Source organism: Anolis sagrei, chromosome 1 (assembly GCF_037176765.1).
Source record: "Anolis sagrei isolate rAnoSag1 chromosome 1, rAnoSag1.mat, whole genome shotgun sequence".
NCBI lineage: Eukaryota > Metazoa > Chordata > Lepidosauria > Squamata > Dactyloidae > Anolis > Anolis sagrei.
In genome coordinates, this window is record NC_090021.1 from 269,038,872 (window position 1) to 269,058,406 (window position 19,535).

Consider the following 19,535-nt stretch of genomic DNA (forward strand, 5'->3'; position numbering starts at 1 on the left):
CCTAGTGCATAGAAATGATGCACTAAGAGGCGTCTGGGGGGTGGGGGGAAGAAGGAAATCATTTGTCTGGAGAGGAGGCATAGCAGCCCAATAATCTTTTATTTTATTTTAAGGTTTGGGGGTGAAAAGGTGCAAGATGGTGTGACGACTGGCCCCCCAGGTAGTCCCAGGACTACCCAGTAGTCAGTTTTCTCTTTTACCTGAGGTGTCATTTAGATGCCTCAGATAAAAATCCAATAGGATTTTGTGCTCTGTCTGGAAGGGCCCTTAGAAAATGTTAGCTTAACATTTTGTAAAGGCACACCCTTTATTTAGCTATTGTCTGAACAGCTTTCATCCCTTCTCAACATTTGAAGGACCAAAAAACCCCATCCAACAACAATGGAATTGCTCACTGTCCTTGCCCAGTGTTAATTGCTGTATTCCATTCTAAAAAAGTGGAGGAAAAAGAAAAAAAGTTTAAAGATTTCCTAAAATATATACTTCATAGTGATATCAGAAGGCATAGTATTTATGTATGAAAGTGGATCCTCCTACATAAAATTAAATTTCATTTATTCAGATATCTCAGTAACTATTCATTTGGACTGACCTTGCATTTTGTCTTGCTTTTAAGTATATATTTGTGATGTTCACTGTTCTCATAATGTGATGCATTGTGAATCATCAGATTACTTTCTATTGGTTACTCATATTCTTGTTGTTGGTAACCAACAGATGTCTGGTTGGACATCTGTTGGTAATTCTTATTGTTGATTATTATTATTGCTAGTTACAGTTTTCTGGCAGGATATCCTCAATCCTTTGGCCCAGTACTACAGTGCGATGTGAGAATATAACAGGATATTCTGGGTTAAATGCTATTGAGATGTTATTAAAAAGTTGTGTCCCCCCCCCCCTCCAACCACCCACCCTGGGAATGAAAAATAATATTACAAGTGTCTCTTCAGGGTTCTTACTTTCCCTTACCAGTGTCACTCTTTCATGACAGTTTATGTGCAAGATGAACAAAAGACATCTATAATTGAAGCAAAAATACAATAACTTTGTTACTATGCTACTTTGTTGTATGCTACTACCTTCCTGAAAATGCTCTTGCGTCATCTGCACTAGATTGAAGCTATAGGCTACCATCCCAGATTCTCCCTTGCTATGGAAGACCTCTAATCATTTTTTGGCCTAAATCTTAATTGACTGACTCAATTAGATATACCTATGGATTGTCTCCCAATTAAACAATAGATTCAATTAAGCAACTATAGTTGGGACTAACCAACAGAATTTCAAATCTTGGAACATATCTATCCTTCCTTGCAAGGAGAAAAATTCTGTTTCTTATTCTTCATTATGACTCAGCTTTGGAAATGGTACAGCAAATATAGGAAGATAATGAAAAAATGATAATATTTATTTGGATGAGGGAGAAATGGATAAAAAGATCAAAAGCTTACCGTCGGTTTACATCAATAAATCACTAGATGAGAGTTCTGAAGAAAACGATGATGATGGTGGAGGTGACGATGATGATGATAGTGAAGAAGGGTCTGGACATATAAATCCTGAAACAGTTATTGAGTGGGACAACAGTGGTGATCAGGAACTACAGCCATCAAATAACAGTAAGAACTAATTCTGCAAATGTATGCCGTGTGAGATGGTGAAAGTTAATACACTTTTCTCAGTAATACCTTATACTTCGCAATACAATTGTAGAAACATTTTAACTGCATTCTGTTTTGCTGTATGAGTGTTCTAACTCCATATCCTAAATGGGGAACCTGGACACTGGTTGCTGGTACTGTTCTTTTGGCATATAGTAGAACTGGATACTCAGAAAGGTCAATGAATCGCAAATCCTCCATTTTCCTGCTTTATATTTGAGTCTGGTTCCAGTTCATTGAGACCTAGCTTGGAATGCAATTCTGGTCTTTTTCTAGTATTTGTGCTGCGAATTTGCATTATAAACATTCACTTGATCCTTTCCATATTTCAGTTTTTAAAATATGGAATGAAAATATTGGTGAACATATTTTATCAAATGTTCTTTCTGCTATCACTCCGTTGTCTTTAACATGCCCGTGGCTTCTGATGAGTTTTGTAAATGTGCAGTTTCTATCTGTCATAATCACTGATTTCTGACTTTTTGGAGTTAATCCAATGAGTAGCACTCCATAGCTGAACAGCTTCATACTTTGCTATCACTGAAATAGGGTGGTGGTTGGCTTTTGGTCCTCTTTTTAAATCTGGTGATGGTAACTAATCTGTTTGCCCTGTTTCTGACAATGTATGATTCTCCTTGCTTTACAGGTTAAAATGTAGTTTTGTAGCTTGATCAAAGTGTTTTTGTTCATTTGTCACTATTTGTTTTTCCTTTAGCTGATAGCAGTGAGGGGAGGAAATATGATTGCACTGAATGAGTCATGCACATTATTCTGAGGGGAGTAATATCAAGCCATAAGTCAAAGGACACGTTCTAAAGATGAATGTGTGTATCCACTCAGGGTTACATATTTTCTGAGATAACTTTATACAGCATTACAATTCAGGCTCCATAACATTGGGATTGTCAACTTTTTAATTGACCTTGATTTTGTGCCTTTAGCAGAAGTCCAATAAAGAAGTTTATCCTAATTTCCACATCTCAATCTCACAAAAATCATTTTTTTGCAATGCAGATTGCTATTCAAAGTCCAGAAACAAAACAAAATCCACAAAGCATTTATGACAAACTTCTGTTATGTGTGAAAATATTAGTACACATAATACTTGAGGTTTAATATGGATGCTTTCTGAAATTGATTAGTGTTCAGCATGATTATAGTTTTGCAAGGTACTGGTATGGAATGTGGCATCATTATCTGTCCAAAAACAAAAGAAGTAGATAGAATTCATCTCTTCCACACACTGTCGATGATGAGTGAATGAGAAAGGCACTTTCTCCACTGCACAGAAGCAAAAGCATAGAAATGAGCATCTTAGGACATTATATCTGAAGGTGGGAAAACATTAATTTAGCGGTCATGTTGTTGCTATGGATTGATTTAAAATACTCTGGGAGAAGAGTATCAGATAAATAGGACTAGCATTGTAATCTCTAAAGCAGTGGTTCTCAACCTGTGGGTCCCCAGATGTTTTGGCCTTCAACTCCCAGAAATCCTAACTGCTGGTAAACTGGCTGGGATTTCTGGGAGTTGTAGGCCAAAAACCTGGGGACCCACAGGTGGAGAACCACTGCTCTAAAGATTGTCTTATAGATGGAAAGCTTGACAGATCTGCATGAATTTGTGCATGTTTTTGAACAGTGACTTTAAATACCTCAACCTCACAAATACCCGTACATATAATCCCTTCATGATAACAGCAGCATTGCACCCATGAAATAAAATGGGAGCAATGCTAGTTGTTGGTGGTATATAATATATTCCACACAATATACCTATAATCATTGTCACAACAGCTGTGATCTCAAGCAAGGATGTCAAATATGAAGATACAACCCATGAACCATTGCTACATGGTGTATACTCTGGAAAGAGAAATGATGTCAAATATTCAACAAATGGCCCACAGACGGCCGTGCCACATGGACATCCACATCTGGCCGAGCATGAACATTACTCCACAACTACTGGTATGAGTAATTAAGCACAATCTGTTTTATATTGGTATGAAATGAAATCTACTTTTTATAATATAAAAATATTGAAGTAGTTAATGGAACTGCTAGCTACTTTTTGCTGGTACTTCATATGAAGATCATATTTGTGATTACTTTAAAAAGGAAAGCAGGCATTTCTTGCTCTGTTTCATCTATCAAAACCATGAAACCAAAAGTTCAAGTAATAATTAACTTTGGGTAACTAAGAGTGAGTCAGAAGTGCCAGCCTGAATTTATTTCAGTCCCAGAAGTTCCCTAAAATTTGTAGAAATTCCAAATGGGTGTATCATCCATGTATGACCATAAATTAAAGCAGTATTTTCTGTGCAACAAAGCCACACTCCTAGCACAAAGCAGCTTTGTGTTGGGCCAATTTTCCACAGATTTGCTATTCCATCACTTAAAAGTTTTGTTGAAAAATGGCATCTGCTCAGAGGAAATGAGTTGCTACTCCTAGCTGACTAGGTTGTTGTTTCTAAGAAGTGGAAATTCCGCTAGCACTGAGCTTTGAGTGGCAGAGATTGCTGTGGGTGCAGGAGAGAAATTATATTATGCTAGCAGTTGTTTGCTACTATGACACTGGTTTGGCTCATAGCTATCAGAGCTCATAGCTGTTACAAAATCTGCTTAAGTCAGCTCAATATGTGACAGTGGAAAATGAACATGTTGTGATATTTATTCTCCTTGATTTAAATAGACAGTTATTTAAACCACTGTATGGGCATATTATACAAATGTTTTGAACCCGAGTGTATAGCTCTGTCAGCATTAACATGTGAACAAATGTGTGTACATATACTTTGCTTGACATCTTTTCTGGCAGATTATGGGCTACTTTTCTGTTGTTCTGCACAGCACTTTCACTGGCTTTGGTGGTTTGCTTTCATCTGTTTGTGGCTACTTCGTAATAACTAAAGCATGTATTTTGACTCAAATCAGACCATTATTTTTGATGCATAATGTCTTCTGAAATTTGTGATGCATTATGTTTTCTGCTGAATGGTGCAAAATTACTTCACTCTGAAGAAAAATCTGAAGAAAAATCTAATGGTGTGGTGCTGGTGTTGGTATTGGTGGTGGCTCATGATATTTCTGAACTGATCTCCTTGGATTTAAACAGCCACACCCTTACAATAAGGAAACCTACCTATCAAACTGGTTGAACTTCATCAAAACTGCAAATCTGCATTAGCTAACCAAACCATGGGGCTTAGTGTTGGAACAAAGTCCAAGAACAGCAATATCAAAATGATAAGAAGAAAAAGAATATCACAACAGAGGAGTTTTGTGGGCCGAAGTTGCTGTTATGGCTCCAGATGGTACAAAGTTTTGACAGCCATCAAAAACAGTCTATAGATCAGTTAAGAGTGTGAGCTGTTGTCATTTTTTTTCTGCCACGGTTGCGGTTACATCCATCTTGCACTTGCTCTTGGTCTCTGGGGTACTGTCTGAAAATCAACAACTTGCTGAAATTATGGCGATGACAATTGGTGGCTGTAAATTCACCCGTACCTCCTAAACCTTTACCTGCTCTCCTCCTACTCTTGCTTATGCATATAAATGAAAACACAAGGCTTGTGTGTGTGTGTTTTTTTTTTTAAAAAATGAGACAAAGAGAACAATCTGGATGGTTGTTCAGCAAGTATACTGGAACTGATTCCAAACATCATCATAACAGCTGTGTCTCCCAGCAATGATTTCTTCAAGCAGGAAGAGTCAAATGGGCTTTCACAAGATGGCAATCATTCTGGATTGGAAACCAAAGATACAGTACTTACAACAACTAACTCTTCACATCAATTGCATCCTGGACTTGTTCCATCAAAGGAAAGAGAGAGTACCCTGGAAAATGAATCTTTTCATCATACAGGTATCAGTATGAATAATGAATTGTCACACTCTAATTTGAACTCATTTTATATCTGAATAATTCAGTTTCCTGAATCAGGTTTCTGGACATGAGGTCATATAATTTAAATTAAAAATACACCTTTTATTTATAAAAGTCAGAATTTTTGCAGGAATTATTTTTTTACAGAGAGGTGGTATTTTGAAATAGTGAAGTTTTTGGATTTTTCTAAATAGAGAACTCCTAAGCATGAAGGCTACTTTCCTGTCTCTTCTGTCATAATTGTTGGGTGGATTTTTTTCCTTTCAAGAAGAACGATGGAAAAAAAGTTGGGTAAAAACATGGGTGTAAATCAAAGACAGAAATTGCTGGAGGCACCACAAAAATTCACTTATTTGTGAAGGTACAAGAAAATCCTCTTGTACCTTTATGGAGGTACAAGAAAATCCTTACTTTTCCTTCCATTCGTAACCATTTGTTTAGAATTATTTACTAAATCAACAATTTAGATCTTTAAACAACTTAAGCATAAGAGGGGAAAGGAAGGCACAAGCATGTGTAGATTATGCTTCTTATTTTCCAAAGACATGGGACCCAAATGATTAAGGAACCAACAGAGTGATGAGTTTGGGTCATAGGAGAACTTCTGTGAGAGCTTAATAAACCTCTAATTTCTGTAGCATTTATATTCCTGTAAATTTGCATGTCAACCACAGATATGCCAACTTTCTCAGCGCAGTCTTGAGACTAGTATTTTCTTTGTCAGAGCTAGCCTATGTTGTTTTGCATGAGTCAAATGAAGCTCCTTCTCACACAAAATATATTATGTATAAAGAAGCTGATCAGATAAGAAGTTGAATTTTATTTGCTGGCTACCAGTGCTTCATGAGGGAAGCAAGCTAATTTCATGATACAGAGCAGTGCTGTGCAGTATTTTGCATGTGTAGTTATATTGTCCACTTCCCCATATTATATGGGATCTGCAGCCTGAACCAGCTACTTTACTCTGCTTATTAGCAGAACAAACTGTGATCTGTCTCATTAATGGGTTGTCTCAGTCACAAAGTAAAGGCTTCACAGTCACAAGGTCCCACGTCTGATACCTGGGATCTTTTATAACAAGGTGTCAAAAATTATTTATTTGACAGCCTATTTCAATTTAAACTAAGTGATTCTGGGCCAGTCATATGAACCCAACCTTCCTTATTATTTGATAATTATTTATTATTTAAAGTTTTTTTTTAAAAAAAAATAATTACTTTGTTATTGTTCTAGTAATCCAGCAATTCAAATCCCATTGACTGTCAGATTTCTGAAACAATATAATTGGCTAAACTGTATAGCTTGCCACTTTGAATCCCTATATTGGGAGAAAGTTGGGATTTAAAAATACATAAAAATATATAAAACTTGATGTCAACCTTTTGTAATCAGTAGAGCTAGCTGATTCTATCAAGGAAGTGTTGATTCTATAAAAAGGCTGTTTTCCCCCCAAGTGCTCTGCATCCATTAGTCTGAGAATTAGTCATTCTATATTTTTCCATATAAGAAGAAAATATGATACATTTACTTGGTCCAAATAGTGATTAAAAAGCTGTGTGCCTAGAAACTTTTGAATGATGCTGATTTGCACAGGCCTCATGTAGAGTCCCTGCTTACCAAAGCAGAAATTATGGTAGGAACTTCTGAATACCTCCTGAACGCATAGGATGCCCCAAAAGCAGAAGCAAAGTTCTACATCAAGGCCATTATCTATTGATCATCTGAAAAGGCAAAGTAAGAAGGTATTCACTGTTACTTTATTTATCATAATCACAACAGTTATATTCTTCAATGAAAGTGCTCAACATGGAGAATCACATCAAGATCACTTGCAACCTGTGGATACACCTGGACAGAGAAATGAAAGTAGTTCTGCCACAAACAGTACAATCAGTAGTGTCCTAGAGATATTTCTCCCTCCAGATGAGAGTGAAGATGAAAATGCATCTTCTCAGACAGGTACTGCCAGAAAGAGTATAATTCATTCATATGTTCTGACTGCCCAATGTAAAGGAAATAACATTCTTTAGAATTATTGTAGTATAAAAACATTCTTTTCCCTTATTTTAGAAATTAGAGCATCAGAAAAAAATGTGTTTAATTGAAAGATGAGTCTGCATTAAAATATTGCCAAATAATGTTTTCCCTGTCAATGGCAATTTTGGAAAGAAAGAAGGAAGCAAATTTTATTGAAAACATTGGATAGGAGATAATAGATAACCTTTCTAATGCCGTAGTTCCAAATTAGATCCCCTGCACCAGTGGCTAGTATTTGCATTTAAATAAATACATGCATAAAATTGGTGATCTATCCACATATCTGCATCAGTCAACCATGTTTATTAGGCTGACAATACATAGTTTGAAAAACTATCATAATGTTCAAATATTGCAAAGTTACTCTCCATGTCATTGGATAATAAGACAAAAAGTCCATTTAATAGGGAAGTGAAGGGTGTTACTATTCTTATACTTATTCTTTAAGATGGCAGACAGTCTTGGAGTATTCCTCCCCTCAGAAAATTCTATGAAACTCATGAGATCATCATAAGTTCGCAAATGATTAATCTTTACATTTGTACCTGCCCTTTTCTCTTTCGAGTGCGTAATGTGTGTCACTTCCACATTTTGCTTCTATAGGCCATAAATAATTGCACACATACATACACGCACAAATCCAATTTGAAAAATGCTGTTTACTCATTCCAGACATTCACTTGATGTGCTTCACATATGAATAAATACTATCTGGGGAAGCACCATTTTTCTTTTTATGTGCTTGCTCTTATAATCCATTTTAACTAGGTTATCAATGAGTCACAAAACCTTGTGGATTACAGCAATACTGTTGGCATTAAAAGGCCTTTAAAATTGTTGGTTATATTAGCACTTTAAAGTGCTTATCCAATAAAGTAGTGGGTGAGATACTTGACCTAGTTATAGAAATAAGGAAGTCTAAGACATTTTCTTTTTGCTCATTTTTGAGTGCTTATGCCACTAAGAAAAAGCGCAGGGCTGAAAATATAACCCAAATGATATTTTAAAAAGCAGTGCTGCAAATATTAAAATGCTTCACTATTAAAACAGATGTGGTGTCTAACAATGGAATAAAACATGAAGAATCTACTGAAAATCCACTTTCTCATTCTGAATGGACCACTGAAGAAATATACTCTACAGACACATCAATCAAAGCTGTGCTGCCTGAAATTTTGCATCATCCAAGTGAAAATGAGCATAAAAATGAATCAGTTTATACAGGTACCTGTCTGAAAAGCAACTTTCCTTCACCCATAGATCAGTTTATTATCATTCACTATAAAATAAATCAGTAGGAATTGGGATTGCAACTTTAATTAGTGGTATATCACAATAGAAAAAATAAAATATAATTGTGAAAATGTGCCATTTATACATCCATTACTATAACAGTTGTGGATGCCACTGGTGATACTAATCACGAAGATTCTTCAAACAATACACTGATCCATGGAATCCATTCCAGCTGGAGCCAGGAAGACAGTTTTCCTGAAAATACATCTAGAAATAATGTTCTCTCTGACATCATTTCTCCAAATGAAAGCAAGGCTGAAGGAGATTCAGAAACATCTCATACAGGTACAAAGAAGAAAGTTCAATTCCACATCATTCAAAGGCTCTATTTGTGTTTGATTAAAATATACTCACCCTCATAGGATACAAAAACTGCTGAAGGTATTGTGTAAATATTTTAAACAAGAAAAAATTATAATCAATTAAGCAATCCCAAAACCGATTTAAAAATACCAACAATCCACAGCTAGCATGCTCGACATAGAAAAAAAGCAGAACAAGCTGTCCTGCAGATGTTGTTGGGCTACATTTCCTATCAACCCCTGCCAATCTAGCCAAAGTAAAAGAGGATGAGTGTGATCGTTCATCAGTGAAAGGCCACAGATTCCCCAACTCTTCCATATGTGCTTCCCTATGAAAAGAATTCTTGTGTAATCTTAGATTGGGTACTGATATTTCTCCAGATGGAATTCATTTCCCCCTTGCAATGTTGAGCACAGTTCTAACTTTAAGTCAAAGTTCTACTTGTGTCACCAAAAATTCAAATTGTCTCCACAAGTCTAGATTTCTAGACCTCAGAAAATTGGGAAGAAGGTTGTTTCATGTATCTGAGCTTAGTTTCAATGCACGGCACAGTTTGGAACTATGCAATGATTTTTTTTAATCAAATGTATTATGAACCTTCACTTTGCTTTATCTTCTCCATGCTTTAGTTTTCTTAATATGAAATACAACTATTTCTAATCATATTTTATAACTTTTATTTCTGTGATTAGTTGTTCTTAACATGCCTATGGTTTCAGATGAGTTTTTTTCAGATAGACAACAGATCTTATTTCATCACTGATGACCGATGTTTTGAAACAAGTACATGTGTTATGTACTTGTGCTTTGTTTCTTGTTCTTTACTTTTCCTTGGTAGACCTTTCTATTAACAGTGATAGTGCTGTGATTCCACTTTAACTGTCATGGCCACGTAACTCCAGAATGCTGGAGTTTGAGGTCCGATAATTATAAACTGAAAAGTCTGCCCTACCTGAAAAGTCCTTAAACTGAACTGCAAGATGCAATGGGATGGAACCATTGCAGTTAAAATGAAACCTCTGTGCTATAGTTGTGTAGTGTGAAAAGGCTCCAGATTTTGTTTTAAACTTCTAAAACAATTAGAAATTATTTTACTAAATGATAAATTATATAACTAGAGAAGCCTAAATCCAAATATCATGAGTAGAGTAGAGCTACTAAATTCACTGAACTTTTATAGATATATTCATTTTATCAAGTTTTTATTGATTCATTGGTTCTTACCTATCTTACCTAATCAGGATTACAGATGTAGGCTAGAGTATATTCAGATACAGTATAATTCTTTCCATTGAAATTGGTGTCTAAGGTGTTACTGACTTCCTCTTGCCAAGTTAACCCAGTAAAATAAAACTTAGTTTTAAAAAAGCTGTGAAAGCACCATTGACCTAGTCATTTTTGCAACAGCAATAGTTCCCAGTGATAGTGCTCCTCATGAAGACTCTGCCCATGAAACAATTTTGCACAAAGGACACTCTGAATGGGAAAGTGAAGAAAAATATCTCACCAACACATCTGGAATTCATTTGGGGCCTGCTATTGTTCATCCAACAGAGAGTGAACATGGAAATGAGCCATCACTTACAGGTATTATTTAGTAAAGAAGAAATATACAAATATTTTATTATTTATTTATTTATTTATTTGCTTTTCTAAATAAATAAATATACAAATATTTAAATCCTTTTTAGTTTTTCTCTTACCTTACTAAAAATAATCAATCCTGATTTTGTTTTAATCAATGACCTTGCACTATAACACAGAATTTATGTATTACAGATAATGTGAGAAGAAACCATATAGCCTGTAAAATATATCCAATTATAATTTTAATCTCAAGAATGACATCACAGCTATGATGTTTCTGTTTGTGATCCACTTTGTCTATAAATTAATTTTAAAGTGTAAATTAATGAATTGTGAGTCAAGCAAACATATTTATTAGCTGCTTTAAAAAACTATAAAGGTTCTCAAAGAAACTCTTGTGAGTTTATCTTGAGATACTTTTCTGCCTGCAATATTTTCGCCAAATTGAAGAATCTCAAAAAGGAAATAATTCCTTAGTTAACTGTCAAATAAAGGAATTCCAAGTATTTTGATTTTTCTCATGTTAGATGAGAGATTACTGAATCTCCAACTTTAAGTTATAGGTAGCAGAAAACTAGAAGCTAGATGACAGCTAATTCAATAGTTAGGAAAAAAATTGAGAAGGAACCATGCAAATGTAGCATTTGAAAATATTCAACTCATCATTGCAACAGCTGTTGCCTCCAATGATAATGGCAAGCATGAAGACTCTACAGAAGACCCCCTACTTCATGGCATGCATCCTGAATGGGAGAGTAAAAGTGACCTTCCTATGAACACAACAAGGGACCATGTTCCACCTGAAATTATTCCTTCAAATGAAATGATGCATGGAAATGAAAATGAAATATCTCATACAGGTACTCTACAGCAAACGGAATTCTAATCTATTTGTACTTTCAGGAAGTACTTCTCCAAATGTGCTATATTGTTATAATGTCTCATGCTTTAACATTTGTTCAGCTATTAACATTATAGTCTGAATTTGGAAAATTTAATTTTTGAGGCTAGATCTACTAAAATCCCACAGCTTACATGTCTCTGTTTGCTGGGGGATACTGGAACACACACACACCCTTCTTGAAAATAGGGACAATATTTGCTCTCCTCCAATCTGCTTGGATTTCTCCCATTCTCCAAGAATTCTCAAAGATTATTGCCAGTGGTTCTGAAATTATTTATGTTAGTTCCTTCAATACTCTTGGGTATAGTTCATCTAGCTATGGAGACTTGAATTCATTTAGAGTAGCCAGGTATTCCTTGACTACTTCTTTGCCTATCTTATTTATTATTTATTTATTTATTGCATTTATTGACCGCCCCTCTCAGCCCGAGGGCGACTCGGGGCGGTGAACAACGACAAAGAAGACAGTGTACAGTGAGTCAAGACGATACAGACCAGACAGATACAACATAACATATACTTATACTAAAAATCCGCTTCGTCAAGTCCTGGGGTCATAGCCGAAATTCATAGTCCTAGTTCACTCCAGTGTCATTTAATACATTCAGTTGAAGGCCTGCTCGAAGAGCCATGTTTTTAGGCCCCTACGAAAGGCCATCAAGGAGGGCGCCTGTCTAACTTCAGCAGGGAGGGTGTTCCACAGCCGGGGGGCCACCACCGAGAAGGCCCGCTCTCTCGTCCCCGCCAGACGCGCCTGTGAGGCAGGCGGGACCGAGAGAAGGGCCTCCCCGGATGATCTCAAGGCCCTCGTGGGCTCGTAGGCCGAGATGCGGTTTGCAAGGTATTTTGGGCCGGAACCGTTTAGGGCTTTGTAGGATAACACCAGCACCTTAAATTGGGCCCGGTAGCAAATCGGCAGCCAGTGGAGCTGGGACAGCAGAGGCGTTGTATGCTCTCTGCGTCCAGCTCCCGTTAACAACATGGCTGCCGCGCGTTGGACTAGCTGAAGCTTCCGGGCCGTCTTCAAGGGCAGCCCCACGTAGAGAGCGTTGCAGTAGTCGAGGCGGGATGTGACCAAAGCGTGTACCACCGTGGCCAAGTCAGACTTCCCAAGATACGGGCGCAGCTGGTGCACGAGCCTAAGCTGTGCAAATGCTCCCCTGGTCACCGCTGAAACCTGAGGCTCCAGGCTCAGCGATGAGTCCAGGGTCACACCCAAGCTGCGAACCTGCGCCTTCAAGGGGAGTGCGACCCCGTCCAGCACAGGCTGTAACCCTATACCCTGTTCGGCCTTGCGACTGACCAGGAGTACCTCTGTCTTGTCTGGATTTAATTTCAGTTTGTTCGCCCTCATCCAGACCATTACAGCGGCCAGGCACCGGTTCAGGACTTCGACGGCCTCCTTAGTAGAAGGTGGGAAGGAGTGACAGAGTTGGACGTCATCTGCGTACAGGTGACACCGCACCCCGAAACTCCGGATGATCTCACCCAGCGGCTTCATGTAGATGTTAAACAGCAAGGGGGACAAGATGGAACCCTGAGGAACGCCACAGGTCAATGGCTGCGGCGTTGAACAGGAGTCCCCCAATAACACCTTCTGAGTACGACCCTCCAGAAATGACCGGAGCCACTGCAGAGCAGTGCCCCCAAGACCCATCTCTGCAAGGCGCCCCAGAAGAATACCGTGGTCGACGGTATCGAAGGCCGCTGAGAGGTCCAGGAGCACCAACAGGGACACACTCCCCCTGTCTAGCTCCCGGCGCAGATCATCGACTAAGGCGACCAAGACCGTCTCGGTACCATGTCCCGGTCTGAAACCAGACTGTGCCGGATCCAGATAATCCGTGTCTCCCAAGAATACCTGGAGTTGTGAGGCCACCACGCTTTCCATGACTTTGCCCAAGAAGGGAAGATTGGAAACAGGCCGAAAGTTGTCCAATTTAGTGGGGTCAAGTGATGGTTTCTTCAACAGCGGCTTTATAACAGCCTGTTTTAGGCTCGCTGGAATCTTGCCTTCCCGAAGGGAGGCATTAACCACCACCGTTACCCACTCGGCCAATCCCCCTCTGGCCTCCTTAAGAAGCCAGGATGGGCAGGGGTCTAGGATGGACGTGGTGGGTCTCATTCCTCCAAGTATCTTGTCCACATCCTCGGGTTTCACAAACTGAAAAGAATCCAACAAAATCTGACAAGCAGGTGCTTGTGTCACATCCACGGAGACTGCATCTAATGTGGCGTCCAGCCCGGAACGGATCAAAGCGACTTTGTCTGCAAAGAACCGAGCAAATGCCTCACAGCGCGCTGCCGAGTTGTCAGGGCTCCCACCAGATATATCTTGGGTTGCATATATCCCCTATTGCCTCTTTTGTCCCATATTGCTCAGTTTAAATACTGATTTCTTTTGGGAAAAGACTGAGGCAAAGAAGGTGTTGAGTAATTCTTCCTTTTCTCTATCTCCTATCAGTATTTCACCATCCTCTCCACACAGAGGCCCTACTGTTTCTTTCTTTCTTTTTCTACTGACATAATCAAAGAGCAATTGTTTGTGGTTTTTAGTTTCGCTGACAAGCTTGAGCACATTTTGTGCGGTAACCTTTCAGAAGTTTTCCCTACATGTGTTGGTTATTTGTTTGAATTCTTCTTTGGTGATTTCCCTGGTTTTCCAATTTTTGCATATGTCTAATTTAAATACATTTCTCTTATTGTTTTGCTAACACTGTTTACAATTGTGCCTTCAGTATCTCACTTTGAGGAACTCCTATCCATCATTAAATCTCTTCTCTTTCCTGTTCATGGAATCATGCTCAGTATTTTCTTATCAGCATTTGACTATCTTTAACTGTAGTGCCAATTACCACATTGCAGGCTGCTCTTTAAATTAACCCATAAAGTGGTTTCTAAAAAGGTTTTAAAAGTTATATAACAATAAAGATCCCCCTTGCCCCCCATATGTATTGAATTGAGCAGAAATAAAGAATTACATGAATACCAGAAATAAGATGGCAAAATAGAAATGATCAGTGTAATACATCATTCCATAAATTAACATGCTTTGGGGACACATTTCACCAATGTGTTTATTTGGTTTACAGTATAGTGGACTGTTCAGAAAATCAGAAACTGCCTATTGAACATGCTATGTAATCAAACTAGGTCAAACTTGTCTCAATAAATTGTTTAGTGGAAAGATTACATACATCTAATCCAGCAATATTGTAACAGGTGGTGAAGAATATGAAGATTCTATGCAAGATTCACCGACTGACAAAACACTTACTGGCTGGACCAGTGAGCCCAGGCATCCAGCAAATCAGTCAAAAGATTATTGGGTGCCTGGAATTATTCTCCCAACTGAAAATGTGCATGGGAAGGAAACTCCACATAAAGGTACTAGTCAGAAAAGAGAATTCAGACATTCTCTTTCATCACAAGTTAGATCAATTAATATAATGGTCTAAGTCAAAGCTTTCCAAATTGTGTGTCATGACATGTTAGTGTGTCAGTTGCAGTGTGTGTTGCATGGATGTAATAAGAAACCTCAGAGCCAATGTGAAATAAAAAATAAATCATTTTTTTAAAAAGATTAAATGAAAGGTTTTCACGAGATATGTTATATCTCCATACATTTCATTATTACAATTGATGTATGTGTACATATATAAGGGATTGATTTAACTTCTGGTATGTTAGTAAAGCTGAATTACTATGTCACAAAATGACAGTTGTCTAAAAAGTGTGTCACCAACTTGAAATGTTTGGAAAACTGTGGTCTAATACTTCTAACAAGAATCCTACAGGCATCAATGCCTAAAGTCCAATTATTCTCCCTTGGAGAAGGTGGTTATGTAATAGTTGCGGATAATGGATTACAAATGTTATGAAAAACAGTTTTCAAATCTACGATTTGTTTTTTTTATTTATGCTTTCAATAACAGTGTTTCTAGTGATGAAAATGCAATAATCTATAAAAATTCTAATAACTGAAACATGTGATTAAAGCTTTGTGGAGCAGTGAAAACTAGGGGGGGGGGGGGAAATCTAGAAATAAATTGGTACCTTTAGCTTTCCTAAAGAAAATCTGGTATGAAAAAGAAAACATCAGACACAGATATGAACAGATGTCCCCTTCCCTATTCTACTGCTTAATTCCCCTTTTTTCATATTTTATATCAACTTATTTCCATGAAGGACAACTATAGATTGATGATGAATGCTCATTAGGAAAATTTAGGAAGTTCAAAGAAAACTGTGGTGGGAAGTTTGCTATGCAAGTATTATAGAACATTGAAAATTTACCCAGCTATCAATTACAGGTTCCAGTGAAGTTTCCAAACCTAAAGACACTTCTCATAATCTGCCTCATGAAATAGATAGCACAGAGAATAAATGTCTCTAGAAATTGTTCCTCCAAGTATACACAATAATGAAGAGAAAATCTTCCCTATAAGTAAGAATATTAAAATATTTTTAATTACATGGAGTCTGAGAAAATAATTTGAATTGTCCTATAATTGTACATCACTGGACTATTCTTTTTGGCAATATACCAAGTACAATATCTGCACACAAACTATATAAAAGGAAAGGTCTTGTGTAGGAAATATGAATATGAGAATATTGTACAAGGAGTCATGGGGAAGGGATTTCCTTGGACACCAATGTGTATTTTAAATATCCAAATCTAAGTTCATCATTGATTCATCAATCAGTTGTCATTCACAATAATCTTGCAGACTCAGCTCAACCTCCTATTCATCAGCCAGGCCCGGAGACTGAAGAAGTATATTCCACTAGTATTTCTAGCACCGGGGTACTGGTGGGAATTTATAGTGAAAGTGAAAACCATCCATTATCTACAGGTATTGCTTTAAAATAGCTCATTTCCCTATTCTGCATGAAATGAAATGTAACTGCTGAAATGCAACGTTTATTTCACTGTCATACTCTGAATAATGTCCAGATCCATAGGGTCATACTGTGCATCATACTGTGCATACATAGCATCATACTGTGGTTCAGTTTCATATTAATTAACCAAACATTTCTATGGTGATGATTTCTCTTTTTCTTAAAGTGATCAGTAGGGTATGAATTATACTATATTTTCTATTAATGCATGATCATGCAAATCATGTATTAATTAATGATAATGTTTAGGGTTTGTGTTTCACTATTCTTTGTTTACTTTTAGTACAAATGTTCAAATTAATGTAATGCTGCCACTGATGACATTCAGTTGGTAACTGTGTTGATGCATAATGAAATTAACATGTAATAAAATATGTAGAAAACTTGAGATAAATATGTGGGGAGGACTTGGGAGGACAATCTCGAAGGAAATTGATATAATTCACCAAAAGGCATTAAGTCACATCTAGCAGGGTGATGGAGGATAACACCCAAATTATTTTCACATCTGTTGATGTTATGATTTAGTCACTGGACTCCCTAGCATACTAAATCTATTGCAGGTATCATACAGTAATCACAAGTGGTACACAGATTAAACAAGACAGCAGTTGAATGAGTGGGATGGGACTTGTGAACAAAATCAAAAATGCACTTTCTAAAAACTGCACATTGTAGCATGTCCTTTCAAATGAAAATCTCAGTACTGACACATATTTCAGTCTTTTGTTTGGATAGTAGCAAGCATATTGAACCATTAATCTGGGAAAGCAGAAAGTGGACTAAAAAGAAATGAGGTTAATAGAGTTGCAAATGTTACATTCTGAATTATTTTGCCATTGTCCTAGATGTGGTCTATGATGGGACCAAAGAAGATACAACCCTAGAACCTGTGAGGCAATGGGTTAGTGAAGACAAATACACTACAAAATCTCCAGCAGATGTCATAATTCCAGGAATTGTTCCTCGGAGAGGGATAAATCAAAAAAATAAAACTGAACATACAGGTATCCAGTAGAATGGGGTGGGATATTTTTTACCCTGTCCATATTAGGTGAGCTAACTTTCTTGTCCGGAGCATTCTAATGGATCCATGGTTCACTGGGGCCGCAAACCCCAAGTCAAATTCTATTGATCACATCTTATTTGTTTTTAAATACAGTAGAGTCTCACTTATCCAACCTTTGCTCATCTAACGTACTGTATTATCCAATACAGTCTTCCTCCTGCCCGGATCCACAACTGTTTCAATACATTGCGATGTTTTGGTGCTAAATTCGTAAATACAATAATTCCTACATAATGTTACTGTGTACTGAACTGCTTTTTCTGTCGATTTGTTGTCAACCATGATGTTTTGATGCTTAATTTGTAAAATCATAATATAAGTTAATGTTTAATAGGCTTTTCATTAATCCCTCCTATTATCCAACATCATCACTTATCCAACGTTCTGCTGGCCCATTTTTGTTGGATAAGTGAGATTCTACTGTATATCATCATACAAAGGCTGATTATTACAACAGATTTTTACTGGAAAAAATCAGGATATAGTAGCACATGTTACCCTTACTAGTGAAAAATAATGTGTTGATGGTAATCAACATAAACAACTTATCAGCCTTTGTAACTTTAAATGTAGACTTTGAAATCACTTAGAGAATATTCCTAGCTTAATATTATTTAATCCTGTAGGTATTCATATAATGCATGACTTTACCTTTACTGAGAGCATTTGGTAATGTCTGTATGGAAAAAGTAGCATGTGAATAGGAAGTGTGGTCATAGCTAAATCTATGTGATTGAGGTTCTTGCAATAGATTCTTTCAGTAGTATTTGGTCACCAAACCTAGAATTTGAATAATACATATTCTCATTAATCCTGTGTCTGTGCATTTAATAGGTTGACACTTCACAAAGTTATAGTTATTCTACTACATATTATTTTGCATTCCACACTTCTGAGAGTCTAGCGATGTCTTTAAATATTGTTTTTCTGTTTGCATCTGTGTTGGGAATGTTTGAAACCGCCAGTGTTGTAAAGAAATGAGTCCTTTTGGTGATATTGTTATAGAGTAGATTGGTTCTAAGGATGCAGTTGTTGTGCTTTCTTCAATGTGAAATGATATCTCTACTACTAAAACAACTGTAATATTGTAGGAAATGACATTAGACTAATTATTCCTATATTTATTTGTTCATGACATGTCGTGGGAAATACGTACTATGGAAGATATAGCTCTACAATGATAAAACTTTGTATTTCTATAAAAAAGCAAATACAAACCAAATATAAATATTGTAGCTCTTTTGCTCCATTTCATAAAGGATCTTGATGTGTTTAATCACCTGGTGGGATTGTTGGGGTGGCATGCATAATCTTTCTCCTATGACATTTCCATATATATGCAGTCTTGAACATGACATTATTTACCAAATGTAAAAAAAGGAAAGTAAGCTCATTTCCAGAGCTGCTGATATCTGAACTTCTTACAGATGCTTTTTGTCTTTGCTTTTTAGCCTTTAATCTCATTATTAGACCATAACTATTGGAGGTAGTCTAATAAACCACAGCTTTGAGCAAGAAGATGCTTTTGTTTAAACAGAATAGAATCCATTGTTAGTAGGGATTTAGAAGAAGAGATGTTGATTTTATAAATGTCTGGCTCATGCTTGGTTCAACCATCATACAACAGCTGTGGCTGCCACTGATGGGTCCAAAAAGGAAGAACCAACACAAATGCCGTCATTGCATGAAATGAATCCTGGACAGAGCAATGGAGATGAACATCTTCTAAATAACACTCAGGATTATATGATACCTGGAGTTTTTTCTGCAGTTGACAATGGTTCTGACAGACAACCATCAAATTCAGACAGTAAGGGTTACATGTTCCATGACTTTCACTTAACTATTTCCTTCGCTTATAAATCACTATGCTGGGAATATG

The 19,535-nt window shown here is 37.1% G+C and overlaps 1 protein-coding gene across 10 annotated transcripts in view; it reads left to right on the forward strand.

Moving 5' to 3' along the window:
• Positions 1–19,535, forward strand: part of CD44 (CD44 molecule (IN blood group)) — a 103,139-nt gene that overhangs the window by 77,110 nt on the left and 6,494 nt on the right. For 3 of the 10 annotated variants that reach the window (XM_067462721.1, XM_067462722.1, XM_067462726.1), the window contains 12 exons: positions 1,479–1,619; positions 3,458–3,631; positions 5,337–5,528; positions 7,329–7,508; positions 8,637–8,810; positions 8,982–9,167; positions 10,593–10,772; positions 11,447–11,632; positions 14,899–15,063; positions 16,410–16,535; positions 17,433–17,591; positions 19,281–19,463. In XM_067462721.1, coding sequence (XP_067318822.1) covers positions 1,479–1,619; positions 3,458–3,631; positions 5,337–5,528; positions 7,329–7,508; positions 8,637–8,810; positions 8,982–9,167; positions 10,593–10,772; positions 11,447–11,632; positions 14,899–15,063; positions 16,410–16,535; positions 17,433–17,591; positions 19,281–19,463 — 2,046 coding nt within the window. The remainder of the gene's footprint in view (positions 1–1,478; positions 1,620–3,457; positions 3,632–5,336; positions 5,529–7,328; positions 7,509–8,636; positions 8,811–8,981; positions 9,168–10,592; positions 10,773–11,446; positions 11,633–14,898; positions 15,064–16,409; positions 16,536–17,432; positions 17,592–19,280; positions 19,464–19,535) is intronic. The other 7 variants (XM_067462725.1, XM_060764830.2, XM_067462724.1 and 4 more) reach the window with 7 other exon arrangements.